At 46.0% G+C, this 23203-nt stretch overlaps 1 protein-coding gene and 1 long non-coding RNA gene across 3 annotated transcripts; both read left to right on the forward strand.

Moving 5' to 3' along the window:
• Positions 1-281: 281 nt before the first annotated feature.
• Positions 282-5608, forward strand: LOC128795073 (uncharacterized). Of its 2 annotated transcripts, XR_008433384.1 has the most exons (3): positions 282-541; positions 754-872; positions 3857-5608. It is a non-coding gene; the product is annotated as an uncharacterized LOC128795073 (long non-coding RNA). The 2 variants fall into 2 exon arrangements; XR_008433385.1 differs by lacking the exons at positions 282-541; positions 754-872 and adding an exon at positions 1428-1526.
• Positions 5609-6479: 871 nt separating this feature from the next.
• On the forward strand, positions 6480-17495 carry LOC128795160 (ras-like protein family member 11A-like). The gene is made up of 4 exons (XM_053955718.1): positions 6480-6748; positions 8111-8167; positions 10458-10540; positions 14789-17495. Exons 1-4 carry the CDS (start codon positions 6604-6606, stop codon positions 15254-15256), a joined length of 753 nt encoding a protein of 250 aa, XP_053811693.1. The 5' UTR covers positions 6480-6603; the 3' UTR covers positions 15257-17495.
• The last annotated feature ends 5708 nt before the right edge of the window (positions 17496-23203 follow it).

Here is a 23203-nt window from a genome sequence, read left to right on the forward strand (position 1 = left end):
ATCGGGAATGGGGAATTGGGAATGGAATGGGGAATGGGAACGGGAATGGGAATGGGAATGGGATCGAGAATGAGGAATGGGAATGGGGAATGGGAATGGGGAATGGGATTGGGATCGGGAATGGGAATGGGAATGTGAATGGGATTGGGGATGGCATTGGGAACGGGAATGGGGAATGGGATCGAGAATGGGGAATGGGAACAGGACTGGGATTGGGAATGGGAATGGGATCAGGAATGGGGAATGGGAACGGGAATGGGATTGGGAATGGGAATCAGGAATGGAAATTGGAACAGGATCAGGAACAGGAATGGGAATGGGATTGGGGATGGGAACAGGACTGAGATGGGAACAGGACCAGGATGGGAACAGGACCAAGATGGGAAAAGGATCAGGATGGGAACAGGAACAGGACTGGGATGGGATTGGGATTGGTGTGGGGAACAGTTTTCCCAGAGCAGCTGTGGCTGCCCCTGGATCCCTGGCAGTGCCCAAGGCCAGGTTGGACACTGGGGCTTGGAGCAGCCTGGCACAGTGGAAGGTATCCCTGCCATAGCAGGGGTGGCACTGGGTGGGCTTTAGGGCCCTCCCAACCCGTAACATTCCGTGAGTCTGCGGTTCCGTGATCCCTGTGGGCCCCTTCCCCCTGAGGCCATCCCGTGGTTCCCGGGGCTCCGGGAGGAGGCTGGAGGCCCCACTGGGATGGGCACTGCGAGGTCGCTGTGACACTGGAGGAAGGCACTGTCCCCACAGGGCTGGGAACTGGGGCATGTCACCAAAACCCCACCAAGGGACACCGCGGCCACCCCAGAGCACCGGAACCCTCGGAGGTGCCCGCTGGAACTCTGTGGTTCCCAAGACTCCTTGCAGAGGTTGTGGGCAGCGGGATTTTGGGTTGGGGTGGGACAGTGGTGCTGCCCAGGGATCCTCTGCTGTTCCACAGCGCACGTCCCACCCAGCACGGTGACAAAAGGGCTCTTTGAGAGCTCAGCACCCTGAATGACAGCAGTGCCCACGGTAAATCCTGAGGGAGAAGGAGTGGGAAGCGTTCCTGAGACACCACAGGGCTCATCCTGCAGGGCACAGTGACAGCAAACACATCTCAGAAGGAACAGCCCTGGGAAACAGCAAGGAATAGGCAGAAATTCGGGATGGGGCTGATCCTGACCCAGAGCTGTGCCCAGCAGGAGAAGGGAGGTCATTCTGCCCCTGTACCTGGCACTGGTGAGGGCACACCTCGAGTGTGACCTCACCAGTTCTGGCCCCTCAGTTTGGGAAGGACGTTGAGGACCTGGAGCGTGTCCAGAGGGGGCAACGAGGCTGGAGAGGGGCTGGGAACACAAACCCTGTGAGGAACCACTGAGGGAGCTGGGGGGGTTCAGCCTGGAGAAAAGGAGACTCAGGGGTGACCTCAGCACTCTCCACAGCTCCTGAAAGGTGCCTGTGCTCAGGTGGGGTTGGGCTCTTTCTCCAGGCAGCACTGACAGAACCAGAGCACACAGCCTCAAGTCTCAAGGGAAATACAGGTTGGATATTAGGAAAATTTTTTGATGGAAAGAGTGATAAAGTTCTGGAATGGCTGCCCGGGGAGGTGGTGGAGTCACCATCCCTGTGTGTGTTTAACAAAGCCTGGATGTGGCACTGGGTGCCAGGATTTAGTTGAGGTGTTGGGGCTGGGTTGGACTCCATGATCTTGAAGGTCTCTTCAGACCCAGGGATTCTGTGAATTCTGTGAATGACAGCAGTGCCCATAGTAAATCCTGTGGGAGAAGGAGTGGGAAGCATTCCTGAGACACCACCTGAGAGCTTGTCCTGCAGGGCACAGTGACAGCAAACACATGTCAGAAGGAACAGCCCTGGGAAACAGCGAGGAACGGGCAGAAATTCGGGATGGGGCTGATCCTGACCCAGAGCTGTGCCCAGCCTGGAGGCTCCGGCCTCTCCTCATCCCACAAGCTGTGGAAGTGCTGGTGAGGGCACTGGGAGCTCCCTGCTCACAGTCCCAGCTGTGCCAGGGCTGTTTCCACACTCCAGCCCTGACCTTGTGGGAATATCTGTGGGGAAGGGAGGACGGTCCTGTTTCCAAAGCAGAGACTTTTTTATGAGGCCAAGATGTTTCCATTCCATTTGAGCTGCTGGCCTGCTGAGATGTTCTCCTACACACGTTGGGCTTCCCACGTCATCTGCCACGGGCTCCCCAGGGACAGGCCTCAGGAACACAAAAACCCCAACCCTTACCAAATATCCCAAAAGTTAAAAGGGACACGTGCTCCTTACAGGGTTGCCATGAATGGCAGTGCTTTAAAATTTGGGGCAGGAAATGCAGAAATTGTGGAAGCTGTACAGTGTTTGACCAGATTGAAGTGTGTATTTAAATGTTCATCTCTCTTACATCCCAAAATAGAAACAAAGATGATTTATCACAGCTGCTGCAGCAGCATCTGAGGACATTTCCTTGCCCTTTGGCCTCAGGATCAGAACAACTTGGTGCTGAGTAGAATTACAGGGCTAAAATCGTGGTCTTGTCCCCAGATATCTTCAGAGGTCACTGCTGGAGCACAGAGATGCACTTTTAATTCATCTAAACTCAGCAAGGTGGAATTCTGAGCACACAGGCCAAGGCTGGCTCCCCAAGCACACCACACTCATCTTTGATCCTTTCTTATCTCCTCCTTTGCCTTTCCCAGCTTTGAGGTATTCAGTTCCTGGGAGCAGAAAGGTGATTCAAAGACAATTTCTCTTGAGTGCAGTGTCAGAAGTGACCTTTGGGCCCCAACAAAGTGGGGCAGAGAGAGCTGCAGGGATCAGTTCTGGTTGGTTGGAGTCAATCCAGGGCTGTGTGCACGAGCTGCCAGCCACGAGTTCTGTCTCAGCATCTGCCACAGCCCCTGGCACTTCCCCACAGGCACATTTCCCATTTCTGCTCCAAACCCAGCCCTGTTTCTCCTTCCAAGTCCCCCTAACATCAATATATTCTCTGAAAGATGTACCAGAGGCAAATGTAATGGTTACAAATGGACTTCTGGAGGAAAAATCCTTTCTGCCAGAGCTAGGAAGAAGGAGAAACATTTTCCCAACATGCTGGGACCTCAGCAAGGTCTCTCTGGCTCTGCTAATCTCTTACTCCTTTTTTACAATGCATGAGGAATAATTACAACCAGTTTTAAGGCACTCTGACATCCTCTTGTGACGGGCACTATGGTCATGGCAAATTCTTTTATTTTTAGCAAGCTCCGTCTCTGAAAATGTGTAGGAGGGCCAACAACAATATAAATAGAAAATCTTCTAACAAACAGAGCCAAAAGCAACACAGGGCAGTAAATAAATCTGTAAAAAATTTGGTGTGGAAATAACAATCTCTGTGCACCATGCAAAGGCACAGATCTTTGCATGAGCAGCCCAAGGGGTGGTAAAGTGAAACCTCCAGAACCATCCAAATGTTTCCAGAGTCACTCTCAGTTCTGCAAACATTCCCCCTCTAATTTAAGCTATTGTTTTTCCAAGAGAATTTGGATTTAAAACATGGGTTTCTTAGCTAAATATAAGTCCATTGTGCACAAACAATGAATATCTCCTTTAAAAACAATTGTTACGCCACATGCCAAGGGTTACACAATCTCAAAGAGTGTGAATCCTTCTGCGTGGCTTCACTCCCTGAAAAGGCTGCTCTGGCAATCTCGAAAATCAGACAAGGACCGTGTTTGAAAACCCCTGGGTTTGATCCTGTATTTTATTTGAATCCTTTCAGAATTAAAGCCTCAAAGCTGAGAGGAGAGGGGAGCTTGAGAGTGGATGGAAAACTTTGTAAGAATGCACAGCTTTTTTATTTGTACTAAAAGCCCTTCTCTCTGCACAGATTCCTGCACGTGGTGGAACCAGCCTTGGGAGAAGCACAAGAAGCCAGGCTGGTGCACAAGAAACTCAAACTGAACCATATCAGCAAAGGAACTCGAACTCCACTGCTCTGCTTCCAACATGCAGCCTGAAACTGCTTTCACATTTGTTTTAAGCAACCAGAAGCCCTCGGAGCTGCCAAAAGCAGCAGTTTGACATTTCCTGCAGCATTGCTGTCTCATTCCTGCCCCCACACATCCCCTCTCCTGTGTCAGCAGCAGATCCAGCCCTGCAAGCACATGGAGCAGCTTCCCTGCCCCTCCTCACGCAGCAGCTGCTCCATGCCTGTGCTTGGCACTCCTGATTTTCAAGTGCCACATCCTAGCTCAGCATCCTTTGAGCACAGTTTGCATTCTTTGTGGCATTCATCCAGGCCAAAGCTCACCCTCCATGTGCTTCTGACTCCCTTTTGTGTTCCTCAGCACCACATTTGGTTACCCAAAACGATTTTGACTTTTTTCTTTTTTTCAGTTGAATGTGCCTCCCTCTTGGAGCAAGCCAGCAGAGCTGTTTTCTTCTAGGAATGTCTTTGCTTGTATAGAATATTCTCCATGGTCTTTCTGAACTTATCTGGCTTTTTTTTCCTGGGCTGGAGCTCTTCTGGCCACCTAGAAGCTGACAGATCTATGACTGTTTGGTTTTGGAGGAGGACTATTGTGATGAATGGTTTTATATTACTCACTAACATATGCTTTTAATAGCAAATGGGAACAAAGGTTCCAGCACTCAGAGAGGCAGACAGTGACTTACTGCAGCTAACTAATCCCAAATTTATCACTGTCCTGCTCAATAACACATTTCAAAGTACTGCCCTATTAATTGACCACAAGATTTTGAGCTTTTTTCCTATTCCTCCTCTCCTTTTGCCTCTTATAAAACTTGTGTGAAATGAAAGCACCCCGGTAAAGAAATTTACTGGAAAAGATTTTTTTTTCCCCAGTGTTTGGGGTTTTGCAAAAATCTGGAAGCAAATTGATACTGGAAGATTTGCAAACCATTCCCACAGGAGCCATGTCCCAAAAGACACAGGATCCAGCAGCTCCCTCCCAGTTCCATGAGCTGCATCAGCCTCCAGACCTTTCTTCCTCCTCTTCATCAGCTGCCAGGATGGTCAAAGGAACAACGCTGGGAGCTTGCAGAGCATCACTGCACAAAGACTGCTGCACAATGAGGTTTTAGAGGGGAAACAGAACCTTGGAAAAGGGGCTTATCCATAAATCTTGGTATTCTTGTGCTGATTTCACTGCTCTGCTGAGCCCCAGAGCTGGGTTTTCCTCAGGGCAGCTTGCAGTTCACACTCAGCACATGCTGTGAAGTGTTGGGTGTGGAAGCTGGGATGGGTGTTTTGGGAAGGGGCAGTGATCCAGAGCCCTGCCCTGATTCCCCATCCCCTGGGAGCCCAGCCTGGCTCTGGACCCTGCTGGGGAAAGCTCAGGTGTGTGCTGTGGGTCAGAGCTGAGCTGTGAGAGCTGCTGGGCACAGAGAGCCTTTTTGGTGGCTGCAGCCTCTGCAGAGTGAGCCAAGCCCATCTCCTGCCTGCAGAAAATCTGCATGCCCAGGTCCCCATGAGCTGTGGGAGGATTACCTTGCTCTCCATTCCCATTCACATCTCTCACACAGCCTGACAGAGTCCACGTCCCAGTCTTGCCTCTGCTCCCTTCCGAGGAGTTTTCCAAAGATGAATGCTCCAACTACATTATTTTTTAAAGTTTAATTTACATCTGTTTTGTATTATTTGCAGTTCTGCTTTATCTGTGTCACTCCCTCCCCAGTGTTCTTCCCTCCCTGTTATCCCAGAGAGCTGAGAGCTGATTGTAGCCAGTGTTCAGTTCCAGGCTGTCATCCCACAGACCCTGCCAGCTCTCCTAAAACCCCACTCAGTTTTCCTAGGGAAGCCATTCTCTCCTCATTCCCTCTGAAAGCCACCCAGCCCTTCCTCATCTCCCCAAGTCTGTCACCAGCCCTAAATTCCCTTCCCCACGTTTGGAGAGCCTGCAGTGTCCCACCCCAGCGCTGCCCCACGTTCCAGCGGCCCTTTAGGACTCACAGCACGCACGAAGCCGCAGATCAAATGTATCCCGGAGCATTCACGGGATGTCAGCTGGGATTTTGGACTATCCCACAGCTGCCCGAGAGCTCTGAACGGGGGGTGGAGCCGCGTTTGTCACCCTGAAGAGCGGGGTGCCATCAGCTGCGGGGCTCAGGAGGGGCAGCACACAATGAGTGGAGAGGGAGAACAGCGGAGCGGGGCTGGAGCCATTGACAGGCACAACCGGATTATGCACAGCCGAGCACGGCCGTGACTGCCCCGCGCTCAAAGCGCTCCCGTGACGGCTGTAAAGCCCCAAAATCCGGTTTTTAGCAGCCAGCCAAGGGCCAGCACATAGAGCAGGCCGCGGGGAGGGATGGATGCAGGCGCAGCTCGCTCGGTGCCCGGCTGCAGGAATGTCCCGGTCCCCTCGTGATTGGCTGCGGAATACTGGAGTCAGTTTTCACGGGGGCTGATCAAAAAGTTCCCTTCGGCTCTCCAAAGTCGCTGTCTGAGCAGAGGCATCGGCTGGAGCAGGCCGGGCGCTCCCGCATTCCTCGGGAGAACGTCTGGGATGAGAGGGCTTCTCCCTGCCGGGAAAGGCAGGCGAGGACGGGCGCCGCGGAGCCGCGCTCCTGCTTTTCTCCCCCAGCCCGGGCTGGACGGCCATCCCTTCTGGCATGCTTCTCATCCCTGAGGATACGATGTCTCAGTACTCCACGAACTTCCTGCTGCTGCCCATCCCGGAGTACCCCGCGCTGGACTGCGCGCCCAACAAAATCATCAAGCTGGTGGTGCTGGGCGGCAGCAGCGTGGGCAAGACAGGTAAGTCACAGGTGTGTGCCCTGCTTTTCCTTCCCAGCTCCTTCGCTGCCAGACACACCCAGACTAGTGAAATTTACTGCAGCTTAACTATTTCAATTTGCCTTTTTTAATATTTTTTTTTTTTTAGTAAGAAAAGGCACAGGAGAATTTGTGAGGCAGATTTGCTGTGGATGCATGAGAAGCCAACATGAGCCATCAGCGAGTTTTGTACTCACAAATGCTTCTACCTAGTCTTGTACAAATTATTTAACTGTAGCTAAATTTCCACACCCCAAAAAGCAGCTTTTATCCTCCTGCTGTAAGTGTTTTATGCTCTGCAGACAAATCACAGCATACAAGATGTGCCTTTATTATTCTCCAAAGGAGAGGGGAAGAGGGTAAAGAGAGCATTAGTGCATTTGAATATCTGGTCCACGATTTCAGGAATTACAAAAAGCAGATTGATTTATTGCATCTGTGGTTCTACAGTATTCAGCAAAATGTTTGATTGTTTTGGCTTTGAAGGAGCCACATCTTCATATTATTTTTAAATAGTTTCTTGAAGATAGCTGCACAGGCAATTTCATCTAAAGGTGCTAAAGGATGACCCAGTATCACTGTGAGAAAAAATATTGCTTGAAATGAAATCTATTATAAAATAATGTTGCATGCAGAATAAGATATTTTATTTAACTCTTAAGTGGTTTTGCAAATTACTAGGAATCTACTGAGATCAAAGCACTGCAAGAATATAAGTTACTGTTGCCACAATGGGATTTAAATGTTTTTTACAGAAAAAGGAAAACGTTCTTATCAAAGAGTTTAAGAAAGCAGCTCAGGTTAAGGTGAATAAGAAGGCCCAGGGTGCTCCAGCATGACCCAAGGTGCAGAGCACATGGAGTTTGTTTGCTGGGTGTGATTAGATATCACTAATGGGTTTTGTGAGAGGTTTTAAGGCTGGAAAGAACCATTCCATCCATCAGCCTCACTTCTTGCATGACAGAAAATGCTTAAATTTGGATTAGCTGCAGTCTACTGGCTTGTTACTCTACTCCTAAATTATTTCAGAGCAAAGGACAGATTGTTTTACCTGCAATCACAAGGAAACAACCTCCCTAACCCATGCTGAGCTGCCACCCTGAATCTCAGGGCTCATTTCCAACACAAGCTGTGAAAAACTCTGTGTTAGGTATCCCAGGCTGGCCCCGGATCTTTGTCTGGGAATGTTGAGAGTTGAGAGCAGCACTTGCAGAACATGTGAGCAATCCAGAGATTACCCTGGTTTTGTGTGAGACTCCTTCCTGCAGGAAGATGTCACACGAGCTGTGCCAAGGCGGATCAGGGCTCTCACTAAGGACCCATCTCTCTGTCGTTGTTTTGCAGCCCTGGTTGTGCGCTTTCTCACAAAGAGATTTATTGGGGACTACGAAGCCAACACTGGTGAGTTCTGCTCTCCCCAGCAGCACTGCAGAGAGCTGGAAAAGAAATCCATTCTGTTTTGTGACTGGTGCACGTTACAGGGAAGCCAAGTGGTGTTAGATGTCCATAAGGTGCATATTTTCAGTTAATAGCCTCGAGCTATGAAAGTAATAAATCAAAGGCTCATTATTTATGATCCTTTCAGCTGTTTTTTTCCTCCAAATTGATGGAAAAGGATCAGAGTAAAAGGTTTGCTTGGGGACATACCTATACTGAAACAAAGGCTCAAGGAACAACCTACACATCAACTAAACCACGGAAACCCAATGCTGCTCCCCCTGCAACCCCAGGGAAGACAGAGGAATTCTGAGGAGTGTAAATGCAGTTCAGAACCTTTTCTGTGCATTCCCTTTATTTCAGGGGCTATTATAACCAGGGAAACCTTGAAATTGAAACCTCTTCATAAGACAAGCAAAGCAACCATTCATTTCTTGTTTAATCCAGAGGGTGTGTTCATGTGAACTGTTCCAGGAAAACACTGACTGATTTGGTCAGTGTTGTAGGATGGATGCATGTACCCCCTGTGCTGACCCCTACTGCACATCCCATACATTGGCCACCTCGCAGTTTTGGGGTGAGGGTGGCAGAATTCAGAAAATGCTTCACTTTGGAGATGCTTGCTGAGCTCAGGATGAGGAGGGAGCGGCACAAGACACCTTTGATCTGAGGAAATGCACTCTGAAAGCTCCTCCTTCCAGCTCCCCCTTCCTGACCCCGAGTAACCCTGATGGTTGGCTGCACTTTTGCTCCTTCTCTTCTGTCACCTCTTCTCTGGGAGGTTGTACATCAAGTGAGAGCTGGAAGCTGTGCAGGGATTGCTGCCAGAGCAGTGCTGGGAGCCACATGCTTTTCCCATTAAGCTCCCAGGCCCACGGCCATGCTGCAGGAGAGGTGAATATTCCAGCAATAAGGCACAGGTGGCAGTGCCCTTGGGATCACTCAGCCCTGCTTATCCTTGTGCCAGGCATCGTTGGGCAGAGCAGGGGCAGTGCCTGGCAGCAGCACCTGCTCTTTGTTCTGCAGGGCATCATGGAATGGGAACACGGGGTTGTTTGGTTCATGAGTGCAGTGCCTTTTCATAAAACCATCTTTAGAGCTTTAAATCAGGTCTGTTTTTAAATACAAACCAAATCCCACCAGGGCTGGAACTCCTCACAGTATTAAACCACGATATGATAATGTGGGATTCAGTGCTAAATTTCCTTGTGTTGAAATGCTTTATGAGCTCAGGCTCTTTTCCACTGGAATAAAATCACTTGTTTCCTTGAAACAAAGCTGATTTTCAGAAGTGAGGGCATTACTGTCACTAGCTGGGCTCCCTGTTAATCTGAATTCCTTGCTCTCCAGTGGGTGGATTTCTCCACGTTTGACATTGTTCTGGAGGCAGCAGTGACAATTGTACTGGGGCAAGACAGAAGGGCTGTACACAACAGCTGTGGATTAGCATTTCCTCACAGCCCCACGTGACTCCTGTTAAGTTCTAAAGAAAAATGATGATGACATCAACCTCTGAAACTGTCCTTATCACAACCACAGAGAGTTCATAACATCAATACCTTAATTTTCATTGTCATTTAACTCAGCTGCACTAACAAATTAAAGTTCAAGCCCAGGATAGCACTGGTTAGATCAGAGCTAGATCAGGCCTAGGTGGGTAGAACTGCACCTGGCTGTGAAAACGTGTCCTCCAGATTAACCAAAGTCAGGTTTAAAGTGTCCAGCCTTTGGGGATTTCAACCAAACTCTGCTAAAATCACACAAACCCCAAAGAGCACCTGGGGGATTTGTATACAGTCAGTCACTCTGTGTCCAAAACTGGAGCACTTTCCTTTTTTAAAGGCATTCAGAAAAATGCAGCAGGAAACAATCACTCCTTTCACCAACCACACCTGGATGTCTTCATTTGTGATTATAAAAAGTGAAGTGCACTTCCATTTAAAGTTGACAATATGGACTGGAAACCTGAGTGGGATTTATGTGCCCACTTTGAGTCTGTGACTCAGTCCTGAGTGGCCCCTTCCCAGCCCCCAGGCTGGCTGTACATTCAGAACATGTCCCCACACAGCAAACAGCGCCCCACTCTGCTGAGCAAACAGCCACACAAACAGGGGCTGCAGGGCCAGTCACTTTTCCACAGGCAGCTCCACATCCTAAACCTCAAAGCTCTGGATTCCAACAGTCCCATTTACCTTTCCCTTGTGATTTTGGTTCTCTGGTACAGTCCCTGACTAACATCTTCCTTCTCCCCCAGGTGCTTTGTATTCCAGGAAGTTCACCATAGATGGGGAGCAGATCTCTCTGCAGGTGCAGGATACTCCCTTTGTCTCATTGGAGGTAAAACAACTGCTCTGTGCTTTTCAGCACACTTCTGTCTTATGTTTATTGCTGGCACTTCCATCTGTAATTAACTCTGCTTAGCAGCAGCAAAATACCTGGGCTCAAACCCAAGACTAATCAAGATACCTTAAACTCCACCAAATGAGCTCTTGAAGGTGTTAAATCAGGCTCCTTTAGGAGGAAGTCAAAAATTAAAACAATTTTATTTCCAACACATTACTAAACAGCAATAAAATCACAATCTGGTTCCCTCCTGCCAACAGCTTGTTTTATTTTCTGTCAAGTGGTTTCTGTCCCTGCATGACAGAAAACTCACCTGCCCAGAGGCCCAGCTGGCTCAGCTTGGACCTTCCTCCACAGTCAAAGTCTCTCAGATTTAGAGAAGTGTTTCTTTCCAAGGGGCCAGGCTTCACAGCAGCTGTCATTTCCAGCTATGGTGTTTTGCCCTGCTTTCCTTACTCTGGTTTTAAATGTCATTAATTCATTCTTTTTAAGGTGTTAGCATTTATCAGACTCCTTTTTCTATCAGTGTTCTGAACAGTGGGACTCAATGAAATTAAAGACCTTCTCCAATCTTAATGATTCTATAATTCTATTGTGATATTAAAGACCTTTTCCAATCTTCATGATTTGATGATTCTATTATATTCTAGATTTAATATTCTACCAGGAAACTCTTTCTAGAAATATTTTTCCAAGCAGGATTTATGCTGTCTCTCCTTGAAGATCTGCTTCACATGCAGAACAAGAGGATGAAAATAGTGTCAAAGCAACAGGAGATGTAATGAAATTTGGGGTTATATGAATGGTGGAAATCTCATGAGTTCCTACAGAACAGCAGAGATTTTTACAGAACAGCAGAGATTTTTACAGAACAGCAGAGATTTCATGATAAAATCAAATATTCTCATTGCACCACTAAGCTTAAACTTCTAGGTGTGGCCTTAACCTCAGACCAAACTTAGATTTGGCCAATATATGCTGGGATGGGAGCACCACCATCTCTCCTCGTGTGTCAGGCTGCCCTGGACAGCTCTGCACCCCTTGTTTTACCTGCACAGAGACACGTGTGCATATCTGTGCCATGGGACTCTGCCACCCTGAATTCACAGAAGGGAATAAGCAAAGCTCCCTCAGTTCCCATTTCCAGTTTCTCTGACTGGAAGTGGGTTGAAGGGGAAAGCTTTGATGCAATCCCACTCTGCTGTGCTGGGGTGCACAGAGCAGAGGGCAGGAGCCCCCATCTGCTCTGGACACTCAGAAGCAAACAAAAGCTGCAGTGGAAGCTCTCCAAATATTCAAATGGGATTTACCAGCACAAAGGCCTTTGCCAGCTTGCCCTGCAGAGAGGAGCTGGGGGGGTCACTGGGCACCACTGGGATTGCCTGATAAACACTTAACAAAGGGAATCCCCTCTCTCTTCTGTGCCATGGAGAAAAGAGGGATTGGAATAATTGAACTCCTGTTTTCAGACCACATAGATACTATTTTAAATTAATGCTGTGTCCTACAGTCCAGTGACTCCGGAGCTGCACAAAATTGAGTCAAGCCTACAGCTGAGGTGGCTTAGTCAGAAATTACTTAAAATTAGTTAGGAAGGAGTTTCATTTTCTTTGTCCCAGTCCAAGGTCTGTGCTGTTCCAAGATCTCCCACAGACACCCTTATCTCACCCTGTGTCTGTGTGCTTCAAATTATATATCTGCAATAATTGAAGGGTCTGTGACAGAACAGGTTAAGACTGAGAAAAGGCTGCATTTTTTATTAAAATCCTTAAGGAAGAGCGTTTCCTGCACTCTGCAGGCTGAGTACAGTGTTCCAGGAGGAAACCATGTGGAAACCCTCAGGATTCAAGCCCCCAGAAATGTGAAATTGTAAGAGAGAAACAGAAGCAGATGAGTGATTTTGTTGTGTGATTCATTGCTGTTTGGCCTATACACTGCAAAAGCCTCTGTGTTTCAAAATTCATTCTGGAGCAGAGATTTCCATTTAAAAAGTAGCCCATTAACCTTTGATTTCCTGAATAAAGCATTCCACTTGGGATTATCCATCCATCCATCTCACTACTGGGTGGGCCTAAATGGAGTAAGGGAGAATTTCTTCTCTTAAGGCTCTCTGAATGTGCACCTTCTCCAAACCCATTTTCAAAGCTTGCCAGTGTAATTAGTTCTTTTTTTTTTTTTTTTTTTTTTTTTTTTTTTTTTTTTTTTTTTTTTGCCATGAAAGGGTTTTGCTGGTGAAAAGAGGCTTCCAGGACATGGAGAGTGGGTAATTTATCCCCAGACTGGCTACAACCCAGACCCCAACAGTGCAAATTGCCCTTCTTCCCACAGCCTGCCCTGGCCTGGCTGCAGTTCACTCTCATTAACCTTTCCAGCAAGGCTGCTGGGGAGGATCCCTCTTCATCATTCTGGTTTGGGGTTTGAGGGGTTTGGGGAGGAGTGATAAGAGCATCTGATAACCAGTGTCACTGCTCACAGGATTTAGCTGTGAGCTGCCAAGGGCAAAGAACCTCAAGGTGTGGTGAGCCAGTGTCTCTGAGGGCAATAATGAAATATTTACAAAGAGCACTTGGCTGGCAGAACTCCCGAGGAAAGTTTTAAGCCTAATTTACACTCTGACCCTTCAGACCCTCCTCATCACAGAAAAGCTTATCAGTAGTTCTTCTTTCACTGTCTGATCTACCATAAGAAAACTGATCAGTTTTACTCATTCTTTTCCACCTCTGCTCTCTGAAGTTAGGCTTTATTATTCATATTTAGGTCTAAATAAAAGTGATCTGTTTGGGGAGAGTGCTGAGCACTAAATTCTGTTAGAATTAATGTGAATGGCAGATATGTATTCTAGAGATTAATAGATAATGGAATATGTTTTCTATTAGTCTTACTTAAGTTGATGAAAATTTCTTGGGTAGAATTTAGCAACAATAATAAATTGAGCACTGTATTTGTGATGCTGAACTCCCCTTAAAATATGCAATTTCTATCAGCTTCATGAAGAGCTGTACACAGAATATGCTTGTTATATAAAATATAACATAAATAAGGGATATTAAAAAAGGATAGAATAATGGATATTTAAAAAATTACAATGTTGCCAAAGTGTAATATTGACAGGAGTGTCAGTTCTTCCAAAGCAAGCAGGCTGCAGCAGGGATCTCCCTCTCTGGCTGGGTTATCCCTATCCCAGCAGGGATAACAAAGAGGAGAGGATTAGCTGATCTCTTTTCAAGCCCACAGTGCTGTATTCAGCTTTGTATTCCCAGAGCTGGTAGTTGTTGGGGCTCTAAATAGGAGTAGTGATGGTCTCAAGAATTGTATGACCAGAAAAAAAGGATATAAACCCATCACTGCTCCACAAATTACCAATGAGATTTCAGCTGATTTTCAGTTCCAGTCATTGGTTCTTGGTAACAAATTGCTTTTTTTCAAAAGAACTTTGACTATCTGGAGACCTGCAAGGCAGGAAAGCCTGGCAGGCTTCACCAGAGTTACTGAGAGCTGCTGTCCATGGAGACACTGAATAAAGAATTGGAAAAAGCCCTAAAAGTGACCTGAGGAGACAACTGTTCACTTGTCATGCTGTGACAAATCTGATGGATTTTTAATGCTCTTACTGTGCCCATCACTGTTTTATCCACCGTAAGAGTGTGAGTTTCTGACTGGTTGGGTACAAGAGAATACAGAACTAACTTTTCAAAGCGGTATTTTGACTTTTCTCTTCAACCAATTTGCTCTGGCCCCTCTCCACTCCACGTTACAGCTTTCCTGCAGTATGGGATGAGAGAATCAGGGAATCAGTGATGTTGGAAAAGATGTCCAGGACTGAAGAGTCCAAGCCATGACTGATCCCCACCTTGCACTGAGTGCCACATCCAGTCATTCCTTGGACACCTCCAGGGATGGGCACTCCAAACCTCTCTGGGTAGTCCCTGCCAATGCCTGACCACCCTTTCCATGGAGAAACTCCTCCTGATATCCAACCTAAACCTCCCCCAGTACAGCTTGAGGTGTTTCCTCTTGTCCTGTCCCTGGGAGCAGAGCCTGGCCCACACTTGGCTCCAATGACCAGGTCCTCCCAGAATCTCCTTTCCTCCAGGCTGCACAACCTGGCACAGTGCTACCAACACCAGGAATTTCCCTAGTACCTCAGAGAGGCTTCTGGGAGTACATTAACAAACAGGCCCGTGTTCAAACCCAGCTCTGGCTGGGGCTGATTGCTGATGTGCAAATCCTGTTGTTTTGCAGGATGACATGGACAGCATCTGCTGCCAGGAGCAGATAAACCGCTCGATCTACTGGGCCGACGGCTTCGTGTTCGTTTACTCCATCACGGACTACGAGAGCTTCCGTGTGCTGCGGCCGCTGCACCAGCACATCCGCAGGATCCACCCCAACGCCAACATCCCCCTGCTGCTCATGGCCAACAAGGGCGACCTGCTGCGGGCCAGGCAGGTGTCCTCCAAGGAAGGGCTGCAGCTGGCCACCGAGCTGGGCGGCACCTACTGTGAGGTGTCGGCGCGGGAGAACTGCGAGGGCGTGCATGAGGCCTTCCAGCAGCTGTGCCAGGAGCTCAGCCGGAGCAGCGGCAGCTGCAACGGGGAGAAGAGGAGAGGTCTCCACCTGGTGCGGCCCAAGTCGCCCAACATGCAGGACTTGAAAAGGCGTTTGAAGCAGGCTCTGACTTCCAAAGGCAAATCTGCCACCACGCTTTGATGCGGCCGCCCAGGAGTTGTGTTCCGGAGCCCTGGATAAAAAGGCAACAAGCTGGGAAAAAGGGGCATCAATTCAACCATCGAATTGTGTGAGAGAATCTCAGGTCCTGTGGGAGACTCTTTTTTTGGTCTTCACATCTTCCTCCAAAAGTCCCTTCTCGTTCAGCAAAGGAACTTGCAGAATTTACTTTCTGGGGCAGGGATTTCAAAACTGTGGTTTAAAAAAAGAGATTGTCCCAAATTCATTCTATCTTGGGTTTTTTTAGAAAGGGGTGCAGTCAAATGTCTTGGTGTTAAAAAGTGGGTTTTGTTAATGAAAATAATGAAATCCTGCTCTTAAGAGATATGACTTGCCTTGGGAATGGTTGTGTTCCCAAACACAGGCAGTGAACTGCAGCAGGACATGAGGAGAGCAACGGGAGCTGTACTGAGCAAGAATAATGGACAAGACCTGCTTGACTGCAAGACTGGAAAATAAATTAATTCATTCATTTAAATGAAGAGCATAAATAGTGAAAAGAATTAATTGAAAGAATGAGTTCTGAGCAATGAGGAGAGATTTGTACATATGCGAACTTAAGCCTTACAGTGGCTCTCTAAAGGGAGATTTTTTTTTTAATCACTATTTTTTCAGATTATTTTTGTTTAAAAGCACAGTGACTGCTTCTGGAAGTGATTATTTTGGCAAAATACAAACTTGTGGCAGCGTTTTGTTGTCAGTTTCTCCATGGCATTTCTCATTTTTCTGAAGGTTTCTTACATGGCAAAAGGGAAAAATAGATCAGAGTGATTTAAAACCTGCCAAAAAATGGACTTCACTGATCAAAAGCAAGGAAGTCACCTAAAACTCTTCATCTTTTTTTCCCCAAACCAGTTAGACTTCAAGTTCAAAATGCTTTTAAAGAAACAAAGCCTTCACATGAAACATATTTACATCATTAGGTCTGGGGGTTTTTTAAGAAGAAAAGGTTTTATGATGCCTGAAATTTTTGGCTTTGGGAATTCATTATTTTCTTGTTTGAGTGTTTGTTGTTAAACCCAGACTTCCCTTAACAGCTCCCAGAGCATCCCAGCCTGTCAGGACACTTCCCAGTGGCAGCATCTGCTTGTGCCTCAGCACGTCCAAGGATTTGGGGCTGCATCCCATGAACTGATTTATGGAACCAATAACAACACTACAGAGCTCCCAGCACTCTGTTCTCAGTGAGAGTGGGGAGGAACAGGCTTGGACCGTGTAAAATTCATGATACACCAACCTCTTCTTCAAACAGAGCAGATGAGCAATGCAAGCACCATGAAATGAAGTCAAGCTCAGTGATTTATACTCAGGGACACTGGAGGGAAACCCGAGTTTGGTGGAGATGGAAAAACACTCCCAGCTGCAGTTTCATCCGGCAAGACTGAGCTAAATCAACCTTTTCCTCATTAGGAGCAACAAAAATGGAAATGGAGTCTGATGAGTATTTGTATAGCTCAGGGCTTTAAAATGTACTTTGCATTTTTCATTTCCCTATATTAGACAGCTCTAGCCATGATTTTATCACCTGGATTTGCCTTATCTCCAGCTCACTTTCTGTTTTATTTATTGTTTTCCACAGCTGCTCATCTGAGAATGTCTTGTGTTCTGATTCATTTAAGAGTCTTTCATTCCCACAAATGCTCTGCACCTGGTTTTAAATTCAGTTTCAAGTGGTTTAGGAGGGGAAAAGTTGGATCATCCAAAAAGGGACTCAAATTATATCAGGGAATTTTTACTTTGGCCTATGCTTAATTAACAGTTCGGTGTTTGAGCAGTGTCATTAATCATCCCAGGCACTTTGGTATTTATGGTATGAAATTTCAATGTTTTAAATTAATAATAGCACAGCTCAAATAGTGAATGTGAAAATTCAATAACTCAAATATTGAATCTAGAGATTCAATGGCTCAAATATTGAGTCTAAAGATTCAATCACAAGGAGTAGAGCAGTTTGCAAGACACAAAGAAACTGAAGTATTTTTGTGTTGGAAAAATGATCACCAATTTTGAATAGCAATTAACAATTTTGCCACTCCAGTACTGTATAAAAAGGGCTAAATTTGCTGAAGACATTTTGCTGATATTGATTTTTTTGCAACTTCCTTCAGCTCAAATCCTTTCTAATTTGGGAAGAAATGTCACCAAAATTCAAACCTGTCAATGTTTTAGTTTCGTTAGTGACTAATAAAAACATGCAAGGTCTTCCCTAAGTAGTGAATAAAATGGCTTCTTTATGTGTCACATATTTAAATATTCTTTGTTTACACTATTGTTTTCCCTTCTTGCAACCTAAGACACCCTGCTTTGGAAATATTCCTTATGTAAGGAAATACTCCTTATGCAAATAAGTATTCCCGCTTCCTGTGGGGGGTGGGAAAAAAAAATCTACATTTTGGCTAAAGCCAAAAAAGATTGAAACATTTAAGTCTTCTCTTAGGTACTAACATGTGGCAAACATTTATTCTGCTACAGAAACTTTAGTATTTCTTTTGTTCATTGACCAGGAGTACAAATACTGGTTTAAAGCCAGGACTAACCATCAACAGAAGGCAATAAAGCTCAGTATTTTTATTTGGGGTGCAGCAGCTGAGCCCCAGGACACCTCACTGTGCCCCAGAGGCAAGGCTGAATGGCAGCACAAAAAGCAGGGTGAAAAGAATGCTATAGAATTAAGTGCCTAAAAATAATCCTGCACAAGATCAAAGTTTAGTCATGCAGAACCTGATCCTGAATTAGAAACTTCAGGCTGTCAGGGAAAAACATGTATTCTACTGAAGCTTTAAAATTAACCCTCTAGAGAGAAAGTACTGCCATAAAGCCAAGAGGGGAGAGGGAAAACAAAGATTTGAGAGTGTGGGGTGATTTTTGGATATCAAAGAAAATTCTCCTCTCAGTTCTATTGATTTAGTCCAGATTAACTCCACTGGAATCAATACCAACAGCAGTGAACTGTAGAATTCCTTCTTTTAATTTTTTTTCTTATCCCTCATCATTCTCCTGGGCATTTTAAATCTTTGTGCACCATCTGGTTTTCAAGATGGTTTTACAGCTGGGTTTACTTGGGCACAAAGCAGTTGAGTGATTTGCCCCAAGGTTACACAGCTGAGCAAGTACTTGAGAGGAACTCCAACCCTGTGTCCTTTGTAATTAATTCCCAACTCTCTACAACAGCTCTCAGACCTTACACCTCCCTCAAGGTATGCACAAAGCACAGTTGTATTGCACAGGAATGTAATTAAAAGTTGGGAAAAGTCCCTTAAATTTCACCTGTGTTAGGGACTGAGCAAAGTCTCATTGAGAGGCTAGCACCTCACAATTACACCAAGACAGGCTGGGGAGCCACTGAAGATATTTGTTAATGGTTATTTCTGTGTTTGTGTCAGCTGCATCTTGGCCAGATCCCTTAATCTGAGTTACTCTGCCCATAGGTCACAGATAGCTGTCATACACTTCAGCATACCTGGGATAGAATCACCAAGGAGAAATAAAGGAATTGCCTCCATTTGCATAGGGATGGCTGAAATATTTACATCTGCACTCACATCTTGCTTCTGCATTCCTTCATTGTTGTTTGGATCCCAAATTTTCACAGAGGATAAAACCAGGAAATTCAGGTCCTGATTTCAGGGAACTGCTCAGACAGAAATATTTGTATTCAGGGTACCTGGCTGCTCCCAGGATTTGTGTCAGGTGTACAAATGAAGAAGGAATAATTTTTGAGACATCAAAAGAAACTTGCTCTGTACCAGAAAACAGTTGTCTAATTGTTTTCCAAGGCAAGCTGGGTGGCTGCCAGCTGATTGTTACTGCTGGATTTCCCTCTGCCCACTGGCAAAGTAGATTTGGGGTCAGAATCCACTGCTGTGTTTGCAGAGCCTGCACATGGCCCTGAGGCAGCAGAACACAATGAAATATTTGCTAATATTTTATGTTCATGGGTTCTCAGAGGTCTGCTTAACTGTGCCTGTCTCCTCTGGGGCTCACACAGGAAAACCACAGAATTAAAGTTAAAAAATCTCTAGTTTCACTTTGAAAGCTCAAAAGCAGGGACAATGGGGTAGAGAGGATGATCCAATCTATCACTAATGGAGACAAAGCAAGACTCTTCCTTTGATAATTTCTCACTGGCTCTGCCCTCCTTGCCCCTTTCCATTCATGCCTTTGTTCTCATTTCACTTAGCAAGCAAAAACTTCTGCATTTCTTCTTCCTTTGCCTTAGAAACATACTTTTGCTGGCTAGTTTAAAATTTATTTCCAAATATTTGAACTCTAAACAGGTTTTATAACAAAAGAAGAGTGTCTACTTAGTCTTTTGACCTTATTTACCTAAAGCATTTTAAAGCACAGCTACAACTCTGAGCTTTGAATTCCTGCCACTTCTCCCCAAGAGCTCTCACTGGCTTAGCCCAATATTTCCTCCCCTTTTTTGTGCTTACAATGTTGGGCTTATTCATGTTGCAGAGTCATTGCTTACTTAAACCTGTTCAGTTCTTAAATTTTGCTGCTCTCCTCTGAAATCCCTTCCATTTAATCAGACAGATTCTCTTTCTAAGCAGCTGTGCAACTGGAAAAGGAGCTTAGAACAGCTGGTGATTTTCTGCTCTGTCAGATTTTAGCCCATTATTGAAGATTTTGGAATAAACAGGAGCATGGAAAATGATGCAGCAAACCCACTTCTTGTCTCCCTTCATCTGTATCTGGTGCAATAATTTTATCTGCCATGAAGTGGACAAAGTTCATCCTAAATGATAATGCTTTTTCCTACAGATGGAAAAATACCAAATATGAAGCAGAGAGCTGAGCTGATGGACTGTAAACCCTGGGATCCAATTCATTCAGGAGCTGTCACACCAATCTTCTCTTCTTTAGAAGATACATTTTTTACATTTTCCCTCTTATCCAAAAGGGTTTCGAGACAGAGCCTCTGCATCTCATCACACAGACACTTCCCATCCCCTCCAGCAGGTCAGGGGAAGCTGCACATTTTCCAGGGATGATGGGTGAAAATATGCATGTCTGTGCTGTTATGAGGGATGATTGTGGAGACTGTTCCTAAGGACGTTTTTCTTCTCTCTGGCCAGTAATGCAGAACACTCACAATCAGTGACCGGTCATTTGGAAAAGATATGAGGGGGGTTTGTGCTGAATCTGGAGACACTCTGTACCTTCTCTGATGGTTAGAAAGCTCACCAGATAAGCAGAGGTTGGGTTCTTTCTGAGGCTGCCTTTGAACTCTCACAGAGAGAGCTGAATTATTTCACTTTTGATTGTGATCCAGGTTTCCAGATGCTTGCAGAGGCCACCACTCTTTGCTGTTCTGCACTGTATTTCACTTCAAAACCCAGTATTTTCCTTTGCCATGATGAAAAAGCTAATTTGGAATCTCGCATTAATAATGTAACAACCTATTCTCTTGATTCCCTGTTTTTGATGAAGGTCATGGCTTTGCATTTGTTGGGGACCTGAACTCAAACTCATGCTCTTCAGCAAAGGTGTTTGGCCAGTTTACCCAGAGAAGCTGTGGCTGCCCCTGGATCCCTGGCTGTGTCCCAGGCCAGGCTGGACAGGACTTGGAGCAACCTGTGATAGTGGGAGCTGTCCCTGCCAAGGGCAGGGGGTGGGACTGGATGGGATTTAAGGTCCCTTCCAACCCGAACCATTCCATGACTCTGTGGTTTTGAATGAACAAGACTCTTCATTCTTTACCCAGCAGGACAAGGCACACCCCAGCAGTTCTGTGACTGTCAGCAAAGAGCACTGGAATGAGGGAATAAACGAGGAATCCAATCTTTGAATTAGTCTCCCTTATTTTCCATAAGGGAGACTGACTCTCCCTCAAGCTCTGGAAAAGGTGAGGGGCTGGTTGTGCCCCTGGATGTAGAGGAAGTGATGGTGGCAATTCTGCCTCTGCAGTCTGTGTTCCAATCCCTCCATCTGGGAATGGTGGCAAAGGTCAGCATCTGTAGGAACCTCCCAAATGCCCAAAGGAAGGTTACTGGGAACTATCAGCTCTCTGAGGCTGAACCAAAGTGTTGTTTCTGTGAACTACGCATCTGGAGATGCTTTGCTGAAAAGGAAACCCAGAACCCAAGCCTGGGAGAGCCATGAGTGTTTCCCATCCACATCCCTTGGGAGCAGTGGTGAAAACCTGACGTCTTCATCACCTTCCAGCCCATGTGGTTCCACCAGGCCAATGTCAAAGTCACTTCTGCTCCTGAAGGACTGCCATGGTGCTGCTGTTCCCAGTGCAAACACTGGGAATGGAGGGTTGGAGTTGCCCTTCTCATCCACCCTTTCAGCTGCCAAGACCACCTATGAAGTGCAGAACCCTAGAGCTAGCACCAGATACCATATATATCTGACAAGTGTTCATCAGTCTGTGCTGGAGAGGAGGAGCTGGCTCTCAGGAGAGCCCTAAACTGCCAAAAGAGCAGCTTTTAAAGCCCAGAATACATATTTGTGTCAGGCCTGTGAAATGATACATTTTACACGTAAGTGCTATTCTGTGGGAGTTTTTTATTAGGCAGCTTTAAAGAAAGCAAGAAATTTTGTTTCTAAATCCTGAGTGCCAATCATTGAAAGTCCTCATTTTATCTGTTTTTGTAGCTTTAATTTTAGCCATTTGCACTTCTGAACCTCAAACTGTGGAATGAAGTGAAACACATGGAGCCAGAGGTTCATCTCTTTATACATTTGGAAATGCACATTTTCACTACACTGCAAATACATCTCAGTATGGGAAGAATCAAAAATCTTGAGTAGGGCTGAGAGAATATGTTCAGTTTGCCAAGTCCAGACACTGCTGAATTCCACTGCTGTGGCTTCTGGGAAGAGCCACCGGTGAGACAAGAACAGACATTTAAAAACCATCAATGCTCATCACCCACTTACACATAGTTTGCAAGGAGTTTGAAAGCCAAGGCATCCCAGGATGAGGGGAAAGGCTCTCAAAGGGTTAAATGCTTCCTGCCTTTAATCTAGAATCACGTAATGTGGAATGAATGCTTCAGCTCAAACTGTTTCCTCACTCTGACAGTTTCATGGTGTGAGGTCAAAGTGTGGGAGAGATGGGAGAGGAGAGGGGGAGCATGGAGTGGTGAGCTGCTAAATCCAGAGAGACACATCCAGAGAAATAAAAAAGATGGATTCTCCAGCAGCCTCAGCCCAGCTGGGATGGCTATGATGGAGCCATGGGTAAATGTGTGGGACTTTAAGGACTTCCTGCTCTGGGCTCCCTCTGCTTCTCCCTTGTGTTCCTGCTCAGCTCTGGGCACTGTTCCCACGCCACGCTGCAAAATGTGCCTCGAGTTTCTCACAGTGGCTCTGCCTGGACACAAAGTGCAGCTCCAGTCCTTCCTGCACCCTGCACATGCAGGAGATGGGATTCCTTTGGGGATACTGCTGGCTGTATTTATTTTCCCTTCCTGTGCGGACGTTTCCTATGCAACCAGGTCCGTTCTGTGCACCAAAGCGCTCTACCCAGTGCAGAAAAGTTCAGTGCAGAATTTAAAGCAGATTTCAAATTAATTTGATTTTTTTGGACCGACCATCACTTCTTACACCAAGAGTGGTCTGGTTTGATTTCACTTGCAGGCCCTCCTACAAGGACAAAACACTCAGTCATGGCTGTCTCCATGTCAAAATGCATTTCTACAGATAAGTGCACCACGTTTGTCTTTTTCCTTGTAGTTTTCACCTACTCTGCCAGGGGCAAAAGTTTTCCTTTGGAGAATTATTGAAGTTTTTGCCCATCAACATAAACTTCTAATCACTGATACAAGGATTGAGAGTAAAAGAAAACATAAACAATTACACAAACACTTAATTAAATGCATTACAGGCCCTCACTCTTAAGCCAAGGACAACAGTCTTGACCTCCCTGTTTTCACCCCGGGTTACTCAGCCCACCCCAAATCCTTGTTTTTCTTC

This window comes from Vidua chalybeata, chromosome 14, assembly GCF_026979565.1.
Source record: "Vidua chalybeata isolate OUT-0048 chromosome 14, bVidCha1 merged haplotype, whole genome shotgun sequence".
Taxonomy (NCBI): Eukaryota; Metazoa; Chordata; class Aves; order Passeriformes; family Viduidae; genus Vidua; species Vidua chalybeata.